Source organism: Herpailurus yagouaroundi, unplaced genomic scaffold (assembly GCF_014898765.1).
Source record: "Herpailurus yagouaroundi ecotype Mexico unplaced genomic scaffold, PumYag 140, whole genome shotgun sequence".
Lineage (NCBI taxonomy): Eukaryota > Metazoa > Chordata > Mammalia > Carnivora > Felidae > Herpailurus > Herpailurus yagouaroundi.
In genome coordinates this window covers 58420392-58441052 of record NW_024412395.1, presented here as the reverse complement: position 1 = coordinate 58441052, position 20661 = coordinate 58420392, and the positions used below count along the sequence as shown (strand labels likewise).

Sequence of the window (20661 nt, the reverse complement as noted above, 5' to 3'; positions counted from 1 at the left end):
AAGAGGATATATATATATATATTATATATATATATAATATATATAACTATAATGATTCTCTCTTTAATACTTGCTTTGCTAAAAGTAATCAGGAATTACTTTTGTTTTATTTCTTTCAGTGGCATCCATCCATAGATTTGTCACAGATCATAAATTAATGAGGTTATTTAGCATTGCTGAAAGATTCCAGACTCAAGGCATTTGGTAGGTTTGCAGATAAAATATTGTTAGGAAAAGATCACTGGGAGATGTTGTAGGGTGAAGGTAGGGAAGGAACATGAATATTTTGAGATGTGGCCTAGAGTTTTCCATATTTGTTTCTAGACTTTTTAATTTAGAGAGACTAGAAGTAAGGTTTCTAGGTAAAAACACAAGATGCCCAGTTAAATTTGAATTTCGTATCAACAACAAATAATATTTTTAGAATAAGTATGTTCCCAATTTTGCAAATATTGATTGTTGACCTGAAATTCATATTTAACCGGGTAGCCTATATTTTTATTTGCTAAATCTGGCAACCCTACTACATTGTTCAGTTTATGCTCTAAGACATATTATGATTTCTCTGAGGAAAAGATACCAATTAAGGCCACTAATAATACAAGCAATGAAGCATATGGGAAATGGAGAGAGTCTTTTTTTTTAAAGATCATTTTATTTTTTATTCCTTAATTCATCAAATGAGTGTGAACTAAGTATCAAGCACACTCCTAGGAATGGGATATACATTGGTGACCAAAACCAGATCTGATCTTCATAGTGCTTACAGTCTAGTGGGGAAGGTAGGTGATGCAAACTAATTACTCCAACTGTGGTAAGTGGTGTAAAGTGGACAAAACGTTCTAATTGTAATAATTGTCTGCTTCACTGATTCAAATAGTTGCAAATAAATAGCTCCTTTTTTAAACAAATGGTAAAGGATGTGGGAAAATTTGATTATAACAAGTCGAGTGGGTAGTATGCCTGAAATAGTAAAAGCCTGGCTAAGCACAACCTAGTGGCAGAGCTTTTGAATTTCAGCTTGAATTTTTGTGGGATTTTATTTTATTTTTTAAGTAAAGATAAATTTTAGCGGTGGGGGGCGTCTCCTGGGTGGCTCAATCAGTTAAGCGTCTGACTCTTGATTTCAGCTCAGGTCATGATCTCAGGGTCATGAGATGGAGCCCCACGTCAGGCTCTGATGACAGCACAGAGCCTGCTTCATATTCTGTCTCTCCCTCTGTCTCTGCCCCTCCCCTGTCCTCTCTGTCTCTCTCTCCCATTCTCTCTCAAAAAACAAACTTAATCAAGAAAGTAGGGGTAGAAGGGACATACCTCAACATCATTAAGGCCATATGTGAAAGACCCACAGCTAATATCATCCTCAATGGGGAAAAACTGAGAGTTTTCCCCCTAAGGTCAGGAACATGACAGGGATGTCCACTCTTACCACTGTTGTTCAACATAATACTGGAAGTCCTAGCCTCAGCAATCCAACAACAAAAAGAAATAAAAGGCATCCAAATGGGCAAGGAAGAAATCAAATGCTCACTCTTTGCAGACGACATGGCACTCAACATAGAAAATGCAAAAGACTCCACCAAAAAACTGCTAGAACAGATACATGACTTCAGCAAAGTCACAGGATATAAAACCAATGTATAGGAATCAGTTGCATTTATATACACCAATAACGAAGCAGCAGAAAGAGAAATCAAGGAATTGATCCCATTTACAATTACACCAAAAGCCATAAGATACCTAGGAATAAAACTAACCAAAAAGTAAAAGATCTGTATGCTGAAAACTATAGAAAGATTATGAAAGAAATTGAAGAAGACACAAAGAAATGGAGAAATGTTCCATGCTCATGGATTGGGAGAACAAATATTGTTAAAATGTTGACACTACCCAAAGCAATTTACACATTCAATGCAATCCCTATCAAAATAACATCAGTATTTTTCACAGAGCTAGAACAAATAATTCTAAAATTTGTATGGAACCAGAAAAGATTGAATAGCCTAAGTAATGTTGAAAAAGAAAAGCAAACCTGGAAGCATCACAATTCTGGACTTCAAGCTACATTACAAAGCTGAAATCATCAAGAAAGTGTGGTACTGGCACAAAAACAGACATATAGATCAATGGAACAGAATAGAAAACTCAGAAGTCCTCACCTCATTGACCCACAAATGTATGGCCAGCTAATATTTGACAAAGCAGGAAAGAATATCAAATAGAAAAAAAGACAGTCTCTTCAGCAAATGATGCTGGGAAAACTGGGCAGTGACATGCAGAAGAATGAAACTGGGCTGCTTTCTTACATTATACACAAAAATTAATTAAAAATGGATGAAAGACCTAAATGTGACAGAAAACCATTACAATCCTACAGAAGAAAACAGGCAGCAACTTCTTTGACCTCTGCCACAGTGACTTCTTACTAGACATGTCTCTGGAGGCAAGGGAAACAAAAGCAAAATGAACTATTGGGACTTCATCAAGTTAAAAACCTTCTGCACAACGAAGGAAATAATCAAAAAAACTAAAAGGCAACTAATGGAATGGGATAAGATACTTGCAAATGACATATTGGGTAAAGGGTTAGTATCCAAAATCTATAAAGAACTTATCAAACTCAACTCCCCAAAAAACAAATAATCCAGTCAAGAAATGGGCAGAAGACATGAATAGACACTTTTCCAAAGAAGACATCCAAATAGCTAACAGGCACATGAAAAGATGCTCAACATCACTCATTGTCGAAGAAATACAAATCAAAACAACAAAGAGGTGCCACCTCACACCTGTCAGATTGGCTAAAATGAACAACTCAGGATACAGCAGATGTTGGCAAGGATGCGGAGAAAGGAGAACACTTTTGCACTGTTGGTGGGAATGCAAACTGGTGCAGCCACTCTGGAAAACAGTATGGATGTTTCTCAAAAAATTAAACATAGAACTACCCTACGACTCAGCAATTGCACTACTAGGTATTTATCCAAATGATATAAAAATGCTGATTCGAAGGGTCGCATGCACTCCAATGTTTATAGCAGCACTATCAACAATAGCCAAATTATGGAAAAAATCCAAATGTTTATCAACTGGTGAATGGATAAAGATGTGGTATACATATACAATGGAATATTACTTTGCAATCAAAAAGAATGAAATTTTGTCATTTGCCACATTGTGGATGGAACTAAAATGTATTATGCTAAGCGAAATAAGTCAGTCAGAAAGACAAATACCATATGATTTCACTCATGTGGAATTTAAGAAACCTAACCAATGAACATAGGAGAAAGGAAGGCAAAATAAGATAAAAATAGAGAGGAAGGCAAGCCATAAGAGACTCTTAAATACGAAGAGCAAACTGAGGGTTGCTGGAGGGGAGGTGGGTGGGGAGATAGGCTAAATGGGTGATGGGCATTAAGGATGGCACTTGTTTGGATGAGCACTGGGTGTTATATGTAAGTAATGAGTCACTGGGTTCTACTCCTTAAACCAATACTATAGGCATTGAAAATACCTATAAATAATTATGAGCCAATGATGATAATATATGATGACACAATATTCTGCCAAATATTAATGTAAGAACTATAAATTGATGACTTGAGTGCCAAGTCTTTGACATGTTTTATCCCATTAACCTTCCCAAGAACTGTGTGAAGTACAGGCCCACACCACAGAATCTCCCCAGTAGAAAATCTCTTGGTTTTTTATGACCAAACCTCATAGAACATATTTCTTTCTCAGTACAGCATTTTTGTGCCTTTGTTTATACTGGGGGGGAAAATATACTTTTGTCCACAAAACTCTGTATAACTTTTTAAAAAACAAAATGAGGTGTGGGAAAAATTTTTATTTATACTCTAGATAGAATTGGTCTAAAGAACGTCCAAATCATTTGTAGACACGTTGAGAACCACGCAGAATTTAACAATGAGGCTGTGCATCTTGGTTGTTGCTGCTACTGAGATGCAATTTCTCCCGATGCGTCACCACCAAGCCTCTAACATTTAGCTCTGGCTTTTGCTTAGTAGTGTTTGACAAAGAGTCCCTCCCAAAGATGAAAAGACATTGAGAAAACTATGGGAAAAGAAGTGAGTGATCAAGGTGTTTATTTTTTTTTCAATATATGAAGTTTATTGTCAAATTGGTTTCCATACAATACCCAGTGCTCATCCCAAAAGGTGCCCTCCTCAATACTCATCACCCACCTCCCCTCCCTCCCACCCCCCATCAACCCTCAGTTTGTTCTCTGTTTTTAAGAGTCTCTTATGCTTTGGCTCTCTCCCACTCTAACCTCTTTTTTTTTTTTTTCCTTCCCCTCCCCCATGGGAAATTGTGGTTTATATACATAATGGAGTACTACATGGCAATGAGAAAGAATGAAATATGGCCCTTTGTAGCAACATGGATGGAACTGGAGAGTGTGATGCTAAGTGAAATAAGCCATACAGAGAAAGACAGATACCATATGGTTTCACTCTTATGTGGATCCTGAGAAACTTAACAGATCAAGGTGTTTATGATGGGAGAGAAGACACCACTGAATATAAAGCAACTTTTTGTTAAGACGGTCTTGGTTATTATCAGAAAATAAACACTTGAAGCCATTTGTAACCTCACATTTTCTTGTTGCATACATACATATTAATTTTACTGTGTTTTCATTAAGTTTCAGGATGTCGTTGCATGTTTTATAATGCATTATAATTTTTTTCAATTAAAAATAATGGAAAACAGGCTCCCTGTTAGCATTTTCAGGTGGAACCTGATTTTCAGCAATAGCTTACTAATGTTAAGCAGGAGATACCTGTTTAGTGTTAGTATTATACCATTTTACAAAATGGTGTAGAGAAGACTAAGACACTTGCCCAAACTCCCATACCTGGGAAGCTGGCTCCAGAGGCTGTGATCTGCCCCCTGTGACACTGTCTCCATTGTGGCCCTGCTACAGATGGTGTATATTTCTCATCAACATTTCTCAGAGTTTTTGGCCAATAGGCTATTAGGTTGGAATGTTACTAGATTAATATACAGTATCATCTAAAAGGGAGTTCTGTGGCTAATTAGATTTGGGAAATGCTGCATTTAACAAAAGAAAATGTGTTACTTTACTTTTCAGAACCAAATGTATAATGCAGTTCTCTAAGATTGGTAGTTGAAATGATTTAGCATTTCCTAGATTTATTTGTTTGAAGTTTGTATAGATTAAGCATGGGATTGGTAGTATAAAATATGTAACTTGCAAGTTGTGTGTGTGTGTGTGTGTGTGTGTGTGTGTGTGTGTGTGTGTAGATCTAGAGAGACATATATAGATACACCTTGTAACATTCCAATACTGACTTAAGCAAATGTGTGTTTATTTGTCTTGCGAAACAAAAAGTCTGAGGCAGGGCAGTCCAGGGCCAGATTCATTTCTCCTTCCCATTCTGCTCTACCAGCCATAACAAGCAGTCATTCATAGTTTTCACCTCATAGACACCAGACTTTGCTGCACAGATTTTGCTGCGTATATCTGCTGCACAGACTATCCAAGCCTTATAGCTGTTTCTGAGGCCAAAGAAAAGGCCAAGAGGCAGCCCCAGCACTCCCACTTACATTTCACTGACCAGAGGAGCATCACACATCCACTCCACAGGACTTCTCCCAGATACAGGGAGCCTGTGAATTGGACTTTTGACTTTTAAGCCTCTGATTCAGTAAGTTGCAATGCAGTGATAAACCACAAAGCTTGATTTCATGCTCACAGGACACACCAACAGCTGTGGGGTGGCTGTGGCTGTGCCTAATGTACCTGTTTCATTTTGGGGTCCAGGCTGAGAGAGCAGCCCTTCTTGGGCTACACACTTCCCATGGTGGAAGGAAACAGAGGATGGCAGAACCATATAAGCCTCTTGAAGAGTGCTTCAGGATGGTATCTGTTGCGCCCCCCCCCGCCCCCCCCCGCCGCACTGCATTGTCTAATGCCAGTCATATACTAAGGCTGTCAGTAAGGCAGGGAAATATAATCCTCTTACAAAAGACATTGCAGATGGTTGGGCATATCAGCACAATCTTTCCTACATAATAAAAGCAGGCAAGTGAGAATAGACCAGAAATGAAAGTTGAGTCAGCAATATACAGTGTCTGCCACAGTTCACACAAACACACACAGAGACCTACACCACCCACGGCCTTTTTATTTATTTATGTTCCAGAGCATTTCACAGGACAAATATTCATGTCCTTTGGGAGCTGTGATCTTGAGCCAGCCACATCATGTCCCTTTGATGAAATAACTATAAAAACATCCTGGTATAAAATACTTAGCCTTTCATGTGGACTGCAGCTCCATTTAGCATTATAATAGATTCCACTGCAATTGCATGGATAACAGTCTGTGTCACAGTTATGGGAAATTTCGTGTCCATTAAAATCCACCATTGAAAACACAGTCTCTTCAATAAATGATGTTGGGAAAACTGGACAGCTACACGCAAAAGAGTGAAATTGGAGTACTGTCTTACGCCATATGCAAAAATAAGTTCAAATGGGATTAAAGATTTTAATGTAAGACCTGAAGCCATAAAACTCCTAGAAGAAAACAGAGGCAGGAAGCTCTTTGACATCAGTCTTAGCGATATTTCTTTTTGGAAGAGTCTCCTCAGGCAAGGGCAACAAAAGCTAAAATAAACAAATAGGACTACATCAAGCTAAAAAGCTTCTGCACAACAAAGGAAACCATAGACAAAATAAAAAGGCCACCTACTGAATGGAAGAAGATATTTGCAAATCATACATCTGATAAGGGGTTAATATCCAAAATATATAAAGAACTTATACCATTTAATATCAAAAGAACAACCAACCAGAGGACTTGAATGGAAATTTTTCTAAAGAAGACCTACAGATGACCAATAGACACATGAAAAGATGTTTGACATTACTCATCATCAGGGAAATGCAAATGAAGACCACAATGAGATACCACCTCACACCAGTCAGATTGCCTATTATCAAAACAAAAACAAAAAGTAACAAGTGTTGGGGGGATGTGGAGAAAAGGGAACCCTCGTATGCTTTGGTGGGAATGTACATTGATTGGTACAGCTACTACAGAAAACAGTATGGAAGTTCCTCAAGAAATTAAAAATAAAACTACTATGTTATCCAGCAATTCCACCTCTGTGTATTTATCTGAAGAAAATGAAAATGCTAATTCAAAGAGATATGTGCACCCATATGTTTATTGCAGCATTATTTATTTATTTATTTATTTATTTATTTATTTATTTTATTTATTTAGAGGGAGCGGGAGAAAGCCCATAAGCTGGGCAGGGACAGAGCGAGCGGAGAGAGAGAATCCCAAGCAGGCGCCAAGCTGTTAGTGCAGCACCCACCGCAAGGCTTAATTCTGTGAACCGTGGGATCATGACCTGAGCTGAAATCAAGAGTTAAACTTAACCAACTGATCCAGCCAGGCACCTCTATGCAGCATTATTTAAAATAGCCAAGATATGAAAGCAACCTAAGTGTTCATCAGTAGATGAGTGGATAAAGAAGATGTGATAAATATATATATATGTATGCACATACATATATATATATTATATATATATATATAATGGAATATTACTCAGCCATTAAAAAGAAGAATGAATTCTTGCCATTTGCAACAACATGGGTGGACCTAGAAGGTATTATGCTAAATGGGATAAGCCAGGCAGAGGAAGACAAATACTGTATGATTTCACTCATAAATGGAATCTAAAAACAAAAAAAGAACAAATAAAACAAAACAGAAGCAGATTCATAGATATAAGAAACAAACTGTTAGTCAGCAGAGAGGGGAGGTGTGGGTGGAGTGGAGATGAAATAGGTGAGGGGGATTAAGAAGCACAAACTTCCAGTTATAAGATAAATAAGTCATTGGGGATATAATGTACAGCATAGGAAATACAGTCAATAATGTTGTAATAACTATGGTGACAGATGATAACTAAACTTAGCATGAGGCTCATTTTGTAATGTATGAAAATATCATATCATGGTGATGTATACCTGAAATTAGTAGGATAGTGTATGTCAATTATTCTTCAATAAAAAAATTCACTATTATCATGGTGATATAATGAGCTGAGTTTCTTTTTAAGCCAGGAGAATTTCAGAAAATAGAGTCATGTCTAGTTATTAAAGGGTTTTTTTTTTTTCCTTTTCTTCTGAATCAGGTGCTGTCATACCATGCAACATGTTCAAAAGCTGAAGTTGACAAGTTTAAGGTAAGGAAGCAAAGAGTGCCTTGCCAGTACATAATGTTATGCAGCTTTCTGATCCTTCGTCATTTGCCTCTGTAGAATCACTCCCGCCCATTAGGTGTTAAGGAATAGAACTGGGCCTAGGTGTGCTTGGATATTTCAGTCTTAGAGGGTAAAGGGGATTTAAATATAAGAGAGCAGCCTCTTCATGATCATTTATTTCTTTCTTTCCGTTTGCCAAGTAGGTGGGATATTAGGGAAAAAAAAATCTGTGTAATATGGTAAGAATCAGAACACCTGGCTTTGGCATTGGTTTTTCCTCCAACTTTCTGTTCACTTAAAATCTGTGTATTTTCATCTGCAAAAAATAGGACAATACTAGCTAACACTTGTCAAATGCTTACTATGGACCAGGCACAACACAAAGCATTTTACCTGCATTAATTCATTTGAATCTCATAATCCTGTGAAGTATACTGTTTTACAGATGAATAAGTTGAGGCATGGAGATGTTAAGTATATAGGCCAAGATCAAATGATTGTAAGGGTTATAGCCAGGCAATGCAGCCCCAGAACTGGAGTTCTTAACTACCATGTTCACTGCTGTTCAGTGGGACCTTCTTCCAGCTCCAACATTGGATAAGTCTGTGAATGAGTCTTAGATATTCTTTTTCTTTCTTTTTTTTTTTTTAAGATTTTATTTTTAAGTAATCTCCACACCCAATGTGAGGCTCAGACTCACAACCCTGAGATCAAGAGTCACATGCTGTGCCAACTGAGCCAGCCAGGTGCCCCTAGATATTCTTTTTCACCTCAGTCACCACTGTTCCCTTAAAGGCAGCCCAGAATTCTTGTTCCTTTCCCCGCACTTCTAACCAGCCATGGTCAATATATGAGAGTGTGGGAAACCTGATTTTGCTCCCTTATGAAGGCTATGATGTCTGCCTTTTTGTTTTTGTGGAGGTTCAGAGAATTATTGGGTTAACCACCAAAACCATAAGAAAGATAGTGTTTTGTGCTGTACCAATACACATTAGTATGTAATAACACTGATGATGGCTAGTCTTCTAATTAGGAGTTTCATTTACACATACATGCATTCATGGAAGAATGGCACAGAGACCTTTGTACCTGATCGTTGAATCAGATCATTAGAGTTGAGTCACACTGATAAAGAAAGGAAACAAGGGAAGACTCCAAATTCAGAGTAGGGATGAGGGAACTGCTCAGAAGGGCAGGGAGCAGCCCATCTAGTGTGGGCATAAAGTAAGCTGCATGGGCTCCATCCAGGGATATGGTCCTATTGGCTTGATGAGAGGCTTAGGAAAAGACATGCAGTGGTAACCCAGATCAGGAAGAGATATGTTGCCAGCAGGAGGTGACAGCTGACAGCAGAGGAAGGAGACAAAACAACCCAAACCATGGCAGTCAGGGCCTTCTTGTTATAGAGAGAAGCATCCTACATACTAGCTAGAATGTGAGTGCCATTAGGGCAACACTTTTTTTTTAAGTTTATTTATTTATTTTGAGAGAGAGAGGGAGAGAGCACAAGCAGGGGAGAGGCAGAGAGGGCGGAAAAAGAAAGAATCCCAAGCAAGCTCTGCACTGTCAGCACAGAGCCCAATGCGGAGCTCCATCCCATGAACCCATGAGATCATGACAAAGCAAGCCAAAATCAAAAGTTGAATGCTTAACCAATTGAGCCACCCAGGGGCCCCAGGGCAGCACTTTTTGTATGTTGTGTTCAGTGCTCTATCTCTACAGCTCTGGGGACACAGTAGTATTCAGTAATGATTTGTTGAATGGATGGATGAATGAATGAATGAATGAATGAATGAATGAATGAATCCAAAAAGCATCAGTGTTCTGTAACTCAAAACAGTTATTCACTAAGAAAATGTTAAAACCATGGTTACATATAATTATTTTTTATGTCTTATATTTTATAAATATGTCCATCAAAAATATTTAAAGCGTTTGTACTTTAATGAAATTTAGTTACCTAGAAATCCTATTTATGGAAATAACTTGCCACAAATATTTTACTGTTCTTACTGTTTTATACTTTATATTTTTACTGCTATTATAATTATCATCATTTCTAAAAGAAGGAAGGGACAGGCAGGAAGAAAGACAGCAAAGCTCACAGTGGGACTAAATATGACTGCAGGAGCTATTTGATGGGACATGTCCAGAATCACAGCAGGCCAAAATCAATAGCTCTGTACTCTCTGAAGGTATTGCCCTTTGTTCGGCCTTAATTCTTAATTCCTTAGAGTAAGGAAAACACTATTGTCTTGGAATTTGCTTTTCTATTGTTAGCTCACAAACATACTAAAAATATGAAGTATTTAAATTTGAGAACAAAGGGTTATTTCATCTTAAAATTATCAAGAGTATTAACTTAGCTAATTTATTCCAGATTTTATCCTGAAAGATATTGGTAAGTATCTTATTACAATGTAATTGAGATATAGTAGATAATTTTAACCTAATGGCTTTTTTTCTTGATATATAAAGTAAACAAAACATTATCATAATTGGTAGCTGATGTCTTGTAACTGCAGCAATAAGATTAAAATGTAGTGAGCTTAAAATAATCCTGCACATAGACACTGAAAAGTATTTACTAAAATTTCACACTGGAATATGTGCAATGGCAGTTTCCTAACATTGTAACTAAATAGCAATAAATAAATGCTTTGTTTTGACCAATATGTACAACTAAACCATGCATACATTCAAATATACTGTAGGGGCACCTGAGTGGCTTAGTGGGTTAAGCATCCCGACTCTTGATTTTGGCTCAGGTCATGACCTCAATGGGTCGTGAGATCAAGCCCTGTGTTGGGCTCCTTGCTGTCAGCACTGAGTCTGTTTGGGATTCTCTCTCTCCTTCTCTCTCTTCCCTTACCCCACTTGAGGTGCTCTTGCTCTCTCTCTCACTCTTTCTCAAAATAAGTATGTAAAAAATGTATATATGTAATAAACTTTGCTACCTACCGTAATTTTTAGCAGAGATATTAAAGAAAAAAGAGAGAGAGATTTGAAATCTGGATTCAGAGTTATCTATGAGATTTCATCAGTGCAAGGATTGCTGAGTTGATGGATTATGTGCAGCTGGAACCAAGCTAGTGATCAGTGATTCAGAGATTAAGTCAGGGTTTGGAAGAAATGTCATCAGCTAGTACTGAGAAGGATCTGGAGGTCAAATACAGGTCAGACTCCAGTTACAGCCGAAACTACACTGCATTTGGGATTCAGATATGCTGAGAACGCCAGTGGGATGTGGTTGTTTACGCAAGAGACTAGGAGGCCTCCTAGGCAAAAACTTTTCTTGGTGGAAATTGAGGCCTCTGGATGGTTCCAAGTTCAGCATGGGGTTTGTCTCTTGAATCTGTCCCTTACCACAGCCTCCTATGGATTCATCTTCTCAGCTAAAAACATGAGTAGACACAAAAGGTATGGCCCTTAGTACAGTTTCAGTACAATAAATGACTCCAAGAGCATGAGGGTTCCAGAGTGCCAGTAGAATGCAACAGAAAGCAGCAGCCCAATGGAAGGAAGCCTCAGATAGACCAGAAGCAAGGCACCTTCTTCCAAAATGGCCAGCAAAGGCTAAAGGGATGAATTCAGGCTGAGTGGTCACATTTTAAGGACAAATAAGATATACCCAGGGATGTCTCAGAAATAAGTAGAAGAGAGGGAGATCCTATTGGAGAGGATAATACATACCATTAATTGTTTTCAATTCACTACCATTTGTACTCCTAGGCGGGATGGTTTAAAGGAACACAGATTTCATATATGATAAACCTGTAGTCAATCTTTAATCATCATTAATGCTAGGCTGGTAGCTCCTTACCTTTTTTCATATCTTATCTTCCTATTTCACACCTGTCCATGCTTGGGGATTTCTTTTCCTATTGTGAAATACCATAGGAGAGGGAGAAGATGCTTTTACTTTTGTTTTGCTTTGTTCTATTAACTCTATTTCTCCAGTTGGGAAAATTTCCTCCGTGGGTGTGTGGTGGTAGGTAGGTGAATGGTGCTCAGAATGTGAAAACCATTCTAGAAGAATTTCTGGATTATCTAGCCAGAGTAAGTAGATGAAACAACATATAACTGCTCAGCAAAGAATGTCAGAACCTAAGCTTATTTTTATGGTTCTGACATATTATTTATACCTTGGGATTTTGGAGAACCACTTATACACAAAATGATCACAGAACTTCCTGGAACTAATGAATTAACTTTTTAAAAGTCTGGTTGAGGCTATAATATTAATAATTTATCCTTTACGGGCTGATTGCCTTGTGCATTGAATGAAGAAAGAAGGATTTAAAGAATGGTTTTTATCCTCATTAACATTTACTGATCTTCCTTGAACTTGAAATAAGAAAGGCGTGCACAGAAAATTTGTGCAGATTTTAGTGCCTGTTTATATTTCTTCTGCTCGGTGCTAACAGGAATAATGGATAAAGACCATATTGACAATTAGATCTCTTTGAAGATGACTGGTTTAAAGGCTTTTAATAACCTGAAGATGCCAGCTGTGATAACATAAGAAAATGAGTTTAGTGCACCAATTATATGCTCCTGTAATTTTATGCACTTCCCTAAGATTCCAATGCGGTGGACAGACCAAACAGTTATCACTATATATGCCAGTTTACCAATTAAAATCAACTCATGGACGTTCTCATGTTATATTGCCACCTTTTATCATCTCTTCTTTCAATTCCAAACTGCATGGGTTATGGCTGCAATCAGAGATGAACTCGTTTACAGCACTATTTAACTGCCTCAGTAATTAAACACCAATAACTCATGTTGGGTGTTTGGGTTTGGACTACCTCTTGCATATTTCAAGTTATCAATGTTAATGCCTGGGCCACAAATTAACATCCCGGTAAAGTAAATAAAATAAAATAAAGTGCCAAGGAATAGGTACTCCTTGTGGCCTTTACATAGCTACATCAAAAATAGGACCTTATGGTCTCCTCTGTGAGATGGAGGGCAGGGGACAGGCAGGGCAATAAGATGGGATATACTAGGCCTTTTATTTAAGTAATTAAGTTTGAGTAGACATCTTTGATCCATGAAATATTCAAATGTTATCATAAGAAGCTTCCTCACTCAGAACCACCGTGGCAGTCGTGCCGGTAGATGTGTTTGTCACAGGTCCTGCACAAGAGTCCCTGCATGAGGGGTGTCCCTGAGGAGGCAGGAGGTGGGGCTCACCCCTACTTGGCTGGTCAAGTGATGGAATACCTTTTAGTAACTGACCTCCCAAAGGATGCACCTTTTTCTAATTGCACAAAGACAGGACATCTGCTGGCCACTGCCCTGCCAACCCTATTTCCAAAGCCGTGGAAAAGTCCAGTCCTTGCAGCAGCTTCTTGCAGAGGAAAAGTGTCCTGGGTAGACAGAGGACAACACCACGGCACTTACCCAAACCCAAGTAATGAGGCAACTGCCAAGGCAGGGAGGAGCAAGGTAGGGCAGAGGTTTGGGGAGCCCATGTTCCTGACCGCGGTCAGTAGGAAGCACCTTCTAGCTCCTATCCTACAGGCCGGGTGCTCCCACAGAGACACCCCCAGAGTCCAGGGGGTGATTCAGGACCTCAGGGTGCCTGGGAGGAAGGAGAGCTTTCTCTTGTTTCTCTAGCCTCAGCCCTCACAGTCTTCTGAAATGCTACCTTTGGAAATCTCAACAACCAACAACTTTCCAGTTCACCTTGGCATACTTCTAAGGTTGTTTAAAAAGATGACCTCGCAGCAGTATAAATGGAATTTGGGACTCATCTTACACCTAACCTACTCTGTCTCCTCCCCTGTCCTCACCTCTTAACTTTAGGGGGTTGTTTTTACTTTAAATAGTAGCTATGCTGAGTTTAATTTCTAAGATTTTTTTTTTTTTAAATCAGGGAAAGTTATTGAACCTTCAGTGGGAAATTGGCTGCAGGGGAAACAGCTGGATCAGCATCCTAAAGGGCATCTCCTGCTCCTAAGGCAGCAGACTGAGCCGTGCAGCCAGCACCACTTGGGACATGCCCATAAATATGTGGAGTGCTCTGTGTCCAAATGTCCGTGTGATCATATGGGGTTCTCTTTATGGTAGTGTCTTAATGAAATGTTAGCTCAGAAAAAAAAGATGGTTACACTTTCTCACTCTTGAGTATGGAAAGTAGTGGGGAGGGGAGTGGTGTGAGGAGAACTGGGGCTGCAAGTCCAGGCTGGCCTTTTCTACTGCTGAACTACGTGGCTATGAGTTGAGGGCTCTTCAAGAACCCACCAGGCCCTCCTGTGGTGACCCTGACCTCCTTTCAGGTCAGCGTAAACAACATTATTGATCACTTCTTTCCATTTGGAAACAAAATAGGGACACTGTCTCCAAAAGGTCACAGTGGATGTTTACTTTCCCTGGGAGGAAGGATGCGCCTGGAAGGCTTTCTTGCTTCCACACATTAACACAGCTGGTCCCCTGCACTCCTTGAGTGGCACACATGAAGGCCCAGGGAGTCTGACTCTGAGGGAATGAAATAAAAGGCAGTTCATTTTTGGTTTCGGAGCAGTGATGAGTCACGAAGGCCCAGGGAAGACAGGAGTGGAGGGCAATAGTGTGGCCCTGTTGGAGCACTGATGCCTGAACAATGAAGGCAACTATAGAGGCCAGAGGGATCAGACCTTTCCAGAACCCTGGGGCAGCTCAGACTATCTCACTCTCCCCTCTCTCTGGTTTTCCTCTAGTTAAAGCCATCTATGACTGTAGGTACAGAACTGGGAAATTGATGCTCCCTCACCTCAATGATGTGGGTTTGGTTTGGCAGTCATAATGGTTGGTTTTCTTCTGCATTTCCTTCGGTATACATAGGAGCTTCCCTCCCCCTCCTCTCCAGGGGCACACTTGACATAATTACCCAGTCACCTTTGTGTCCTCATATGTGTCAATCCCGTGTGCTGTTCCCTCATGGAACAGAGGACTTGAGAATGTCTCCCATGCCACCACCGTCCTCACAGTTACCACCAGCTCAGACTCTCACTCTTTCTCATTCAGACAGTTGTTTGCATGCCCCCCTACCTGGTCTCCCTGCCACCTTTTCTCTCTCTGTCGGCACAGAGCCCGATGCAGGGTTCAAATTCAAAAACTGTTGAGGTCATGACCTGAGCCGAAGTCGGACACTTAACTGACTGAGCCACCCATGTGCCCCATCCCTCCCTTTTTAAAGTAAGTTCTTAAGACCTATTCCCAAATTCATCCTGTGCATAGTGGACAGATTAACAGTACTCTTCTGTTGGTGCCAGTCTTCCTTCTCAAAGAGCTCAACATCTATGATTCCATCATTTCAAATTCTTCAGTTGGACATTAAAATGAGTGAAAGGGAGTGGAAAACACAGGCTTCAGTTATGGAATGAATGAGTCATGGGAATAAAAGGTACAGCACAGGGAATATAGTCAATGACACATTTCTAGCGTATGGTGACAGATGGTAGCTACACTCATGGTGAGCACAGCGTAACGTATAGAGAAGTTGAGTCACTGTGTTGTACACCTGAAACTGATCTAACACTGAATGTCAGCTATACTCAAATAAAAAATGTTTAACTAAGTAACCAAATTCATTATAATGATACTTTTATTTTTTTATTATTTTAAAAAAAATTTTTTTTCAACGTTTTATTTATTTTTGGGACAGAGAGAGACAGAGCATGAACGGGGGAGGGGCAGAGAGAGAGGGAGACACAGAATCAGAAACAGGCTCCAGGCTCTGAGCCATCAGCCCAGAGCCTGATGCGGGGCTCGAACTCACGGACCGCGAGATCGTGACCTGGCTGAAGTCAGACGCTTAACCGACTGCGCCACCCAGGCGCCCCATAATGATACTTTTAAAAACTGCTCTGAACTCTCACCTCCAGTTCACTACTCCATCTGGCTTCCCATACTCCCCCTGACCGACCCTTCCCACGAGCTATGTTAGATATTTTCTGTCCATTCTCTGCCCTTCTCTATCTCTGCTCCCATTCCTGCTTCTGTCTTTGCATAGAGGCCTGACAATCTGCTTCTGCTCAGTTGCGCCCCCTCCATGAAGTCGTTCTCACTGTAATTCAGGCAGAAGTGATCTGCTCGTTTGCCATTTTTTCATTATACATATCAGTCTCTACCTTGCGATGTAAATCTTTATGCACCTGCCCAATCACCTGGTTAAACCAGGAGCATTTTTAGGAGTGAATCCTTGTCTTAGTCATTTTTGTAACCCTTATATTTCCTAAAGTGCCGCTTGCACCTGGGTGCTGGAGAAATTTCTACCAAATTCATTGAACTGTTTGCAGTTTTGATGGCAGAGGTGTTTACAACATGTGAGTCAATTTTGGAGTAAGGATTTATGACATTAAGAGTGTCGCAAATTCTTTCTCAACACCTGTTTTAGGTTCTTGTTTACTAGTTTCCTAAGAAGCCTGAACTATATGAAAAGAAAGGGATTCATTTTCTTTGTTTAGCATATTCTCTTTGGAGTGTTCAGTAATGTCAATATCTGTCCTTCCCTAGTTTGGGCAAAGGCCCCTTGTCATTCTTAGTTGATTCAGCAATTTCTTTAATACAGGCATACCTCAGAAACACTGAGGGTTTGGTTCCAGCAATAAAGCAAATACCACAATAAAGCAAGTCAAATGAATTTTTTGGTTTCCCAGTGTATGTAATAGTTTTGTTGACACTCTACTATATCTATTCACTGTGCAATAGCATGATGTCTAACAATGTGCCTATCTTAATTAAAAAATATTTTATTGCTAAAAGTGGCTAACCATCTTCTGAGCTTTGAGCAAGTCATAATCACTGATCACTGATCGCCATAACAAATTTAATGATGTAAAAGTTTGTAGTGGATTGAGAATTAGGAAAATGTGACACAGAAACATTATGTGAGCAAACGCTTTTGGAAGAATGGCACTGATAGACTCCCTCAACACAGGGCTGCCGCAAACTTTCATTTTGCAAAAACCGAAGTACCTGCGAAGTGCAATAAACCAAAGTGCGATAAAATGAGGCATTCCTCTATTAGATGTGATTCTTCACTCATGTGTCCTGCTACCACCATCCTGATGACTACATTTGTCGAAAACATTAGTTTCTTGAATCTCAGGATGTCTTTCTAATTTTTTTCATTTGTATGGTCCCATTTTCTGTCCTTTCTACCTATTTTTGAAATTGTGTGCTGCTTTGGTAGTTTTGCGTGTTTTCTCTCAGTTGACAGTGGATCCATCCAAAATCTTAAAAATGTGCATAAATCATGATTCTACTGATCTCAGGGCACAATATGAAATGCGAAGTTAGGAGACAACGCCTTTGTTGCCAGAGCTGTCTGTTTTTAAGCAGCCTTTGGAAGGCCACAGACACAGTAAGACAAGAGAGAGCAAACATGGAAGTAGACAAAACAGCCACCAGACTTCTCAGTTCATTTAAAATTTCTAAAAAAAAAAAGGAAAAAAAGAAAAAAGTAGTAAAATTCCTAGACCTCCGGTTTCCTCATCTTCACAACAAAGCCATTTTCAGCTATAAAATGCTATAATTTTATGAGCCTATAAAATTTATCTCCAGGAGGGAAGGGGAAAATAAAACATAAAGCAACATAAAGTTGACAAAATATCTTGGGGCTCTTATAATTTCTGAATACCCAAAGCTTTTAAATTTAAGCTCTATTTAAAAAATTGGAGTATTTGGTGGAAGACTTGGCTCAGTTTGATGTAATTACATATAATAAGTGATTTCCGAAACCCACCGTGGCTACATTATATTTGAAGGTAACATTTTACAGTAATACTCATGAGAAAGATAAGTGATTATTTTAGGTAGAACAAGGATCTGAATCTCATCAGTATAGAAACTATACACTAAGGCTACCTATAAATGTTTAAATAATTATAATGCCTTAAATGATACTACTTAGCAGGGCATAAAAAACGTTTTCCTACCAGTTATCTCACTGGAGCCTCACAACCTCTTGTTGAGGGCAGGGTCATTATAGCTCCAATTTACATACAAGGTGACCAAGAACCAAAGAACCAGCAAGAAAAATGCGTGTATTTGGCTTTGTTTTCTCTCTAGTGTTTTGTTTTGACCTTGAAGACAATGCTTCATTTCAAGTACTGAAGAGGAAAATGTAAGCAATAGCATGGAATTTTATCCTGAAGTCATTTCTTTTGACGTAACTGTTATTCTTGGAAACTGTGGCATTTTGACAGTTTGTGGGGCCAAATAAGCCTGAATGGGGTTGATGTCTGAGAAAAATGGAATTTGAGGCTGAACTTTAACATAGACATTTAAAAAGAGGCTTTTTGTGGTACTCTTTGGGCAACTGATAAATAATGCTATTTTATTAGAAACTTCTTTTTGTATTATGGTTGTGCTATCCATGTGACTTCTTGCCCTGGGGTTTCAGACTGCTTAGAAACCTAAGGAAATTGGAAACAGCAAACATTATGGAGATATTGCATCATTCTTAGCAAGTAGGTATATGATCCATTATTCTGACATCTTGCTTGTCTTCCTTATAGTCTGATTGGCTATCTAGCTATATAGAAATCTCTCGACATCTGGAAAGCTCAAAGGAAAGAGAGCAGTCCCACTTTATTATTCTGTATTCTCCAGGCCTGCCAAGTACCTTGTAAGACAGATAACAAGGATGTGAGATTGTGAACATCCGTTTAAGGATAAAGCACTTGTCAGGAGATAAAGTCTTATGTTTAAGGCATGAGAACTCATGAACTAGAGACTATTTTGGGAAAGATATGAAGTGAAGAATGTGAGATTGGGTTTATATTTGTATAATATTTCCTATAGCGATACATGCTATTAGGGACATCATGGGCAGTAATCTGCATATCTGAAATATGACGACTTTAACATAAGACTCTAAGGTCTTTTTAAGGATTTTTGAAAGTTATGATTCTGAATTAACCTCTGTATATTGCCTCAGTTTGTATATGTGAATATGTATGGTGTGTGTGTGTGTGTGTGTGTGTGTGTGCGTGCGCGTGTGCTTGCATGTGCTTTAGCTTAAAGGGATAGTCAAGTGATGTAGAGTTTCAACTCTGGCTTTGGAAAAAAGATCTTATGGCAGTTCGTTATCTCCAAAGAGACAAGCAATGGAAAATCTGTGAGAAAACAAGATCTGAGATGAAACGTTTTGGCCACTGGGTGCCATCCTTGCTCCACGTAAGGATTTACTGAGCCACAGTTCTAGGAAAAATGTTTAAAACCCAAAAGACAGTAAATTAAAAGTAATTTCAAGATATAATAATGTTTGTGTGCGCACATGACCTAGAATATGTTAATGACACAGGCAGCTGATTCATTTGCCGAGGCACGAGGTGCAAGGACTGGGGAAATCTCCCCTCTGGTTCAGCCTTATCAACAAAGCCTGAGCAAAGCCCTCTTGCTGGCTGGATCCCAAGGAACCAGCCAGCGGGTACAGGGGAGCCGCTGTGGAGGCGCTGGGAGCTGATGACGACGTGGTGTGGTGGGTATCCAGAGGTCGGATGCGCCATTAATTATTTTTATTGCTGCGTGTACTGCGGTATGTGTATAAACAGGACTTGAACCCAGCCATCTGTGTAGCTGTGCCCTGTGCCTTTGAATGCATTCCTGTCATTGCTAGAGCTGGTGGAGCCATTCAGCACTCTCCCCTTCAGCAGGAATGCTGGTGATGGGTACCGGAGGAATACTAACTCTGTTTGGGGTTCCTTTTGTTACCCTAGAAGCAATTCATGGAGTTTGCAAAAACAACACCTTACCCAGGCACTAGAACGTCCATAGTCAATGACACACTATCTGTGCAGGATTTTGCTATCTTTGGATTTGATGCCAATATACATAAACCAGAGAAATTAAACTCAGCATTATGAACAAGAATAGCCACAGAGACTATTCTAAGGCTGTCAGGCAATACAGGCTGATGTTTCTATCCAGGACCTCAAATATATGATTGGGACTGAAAGAAATTAGTAAAGAAGTAAGAATTTTAATAAAAGTTGAAAATCTGTTATAGTCACACCATAAAAGAAAATTCTACAGTCCTTTCTACAAGACCACATTGTAGAAGGGTTCCAAGCTCAAAATAGATTTTATCTCCTACCCCCAGGTTGGGGGCTGTGTAGAATGGCCTCATAGCTGGCCCTAGAAGCTGGCCCAGAGCAGGGCCTACAGGTACTTCCTTTAGTCTCATTGTAATCAAATCCACACACCCATGAAAGAGGAGATTGTAAGAAGGGCTGGTGAGACTTTAAAAAGGGTAGGCTTTTTTCAACCTATCCAGGGATAAAAGGCTTAAACACTATTCCACAGTTAACCATCTACAGGTGGATGGACTTTCAAATACATTTTCTGGGCTTACTGTAGGATAACATGATACCAATCATTATATACT

The 20661-nt window shown here is 39.4% G+C and overlaps 1 protein-coding gene across 3 annotated transcripts in view; it reads left to right on the top strand.

Moving 5' to 3' along the window:
• PDE11A (phosphodiesterase 11A) overlaps positions 1-20661 on the top strand; it is a 378310-nt gene that overhangs the window by 229089 nt on the left and 128560 nt on the right. For all 3 annotated transcript variants that reach the window (XR_005790395.1, XM_040475481.1, XM_040475482.1), the window contains exon 10: positions 8208-8258. Coding sequence is in view for 2 of the 3 variants with exons in the window: in XM_040475481.1 (XP_040331415.1) it covers positions 8208-8258 (51 nt within the window). In the remaining variant the exon portion in view is untranslated. The remainder of the gene's footprint in view (positions 1-8207; positions 8259-20661) is intronic.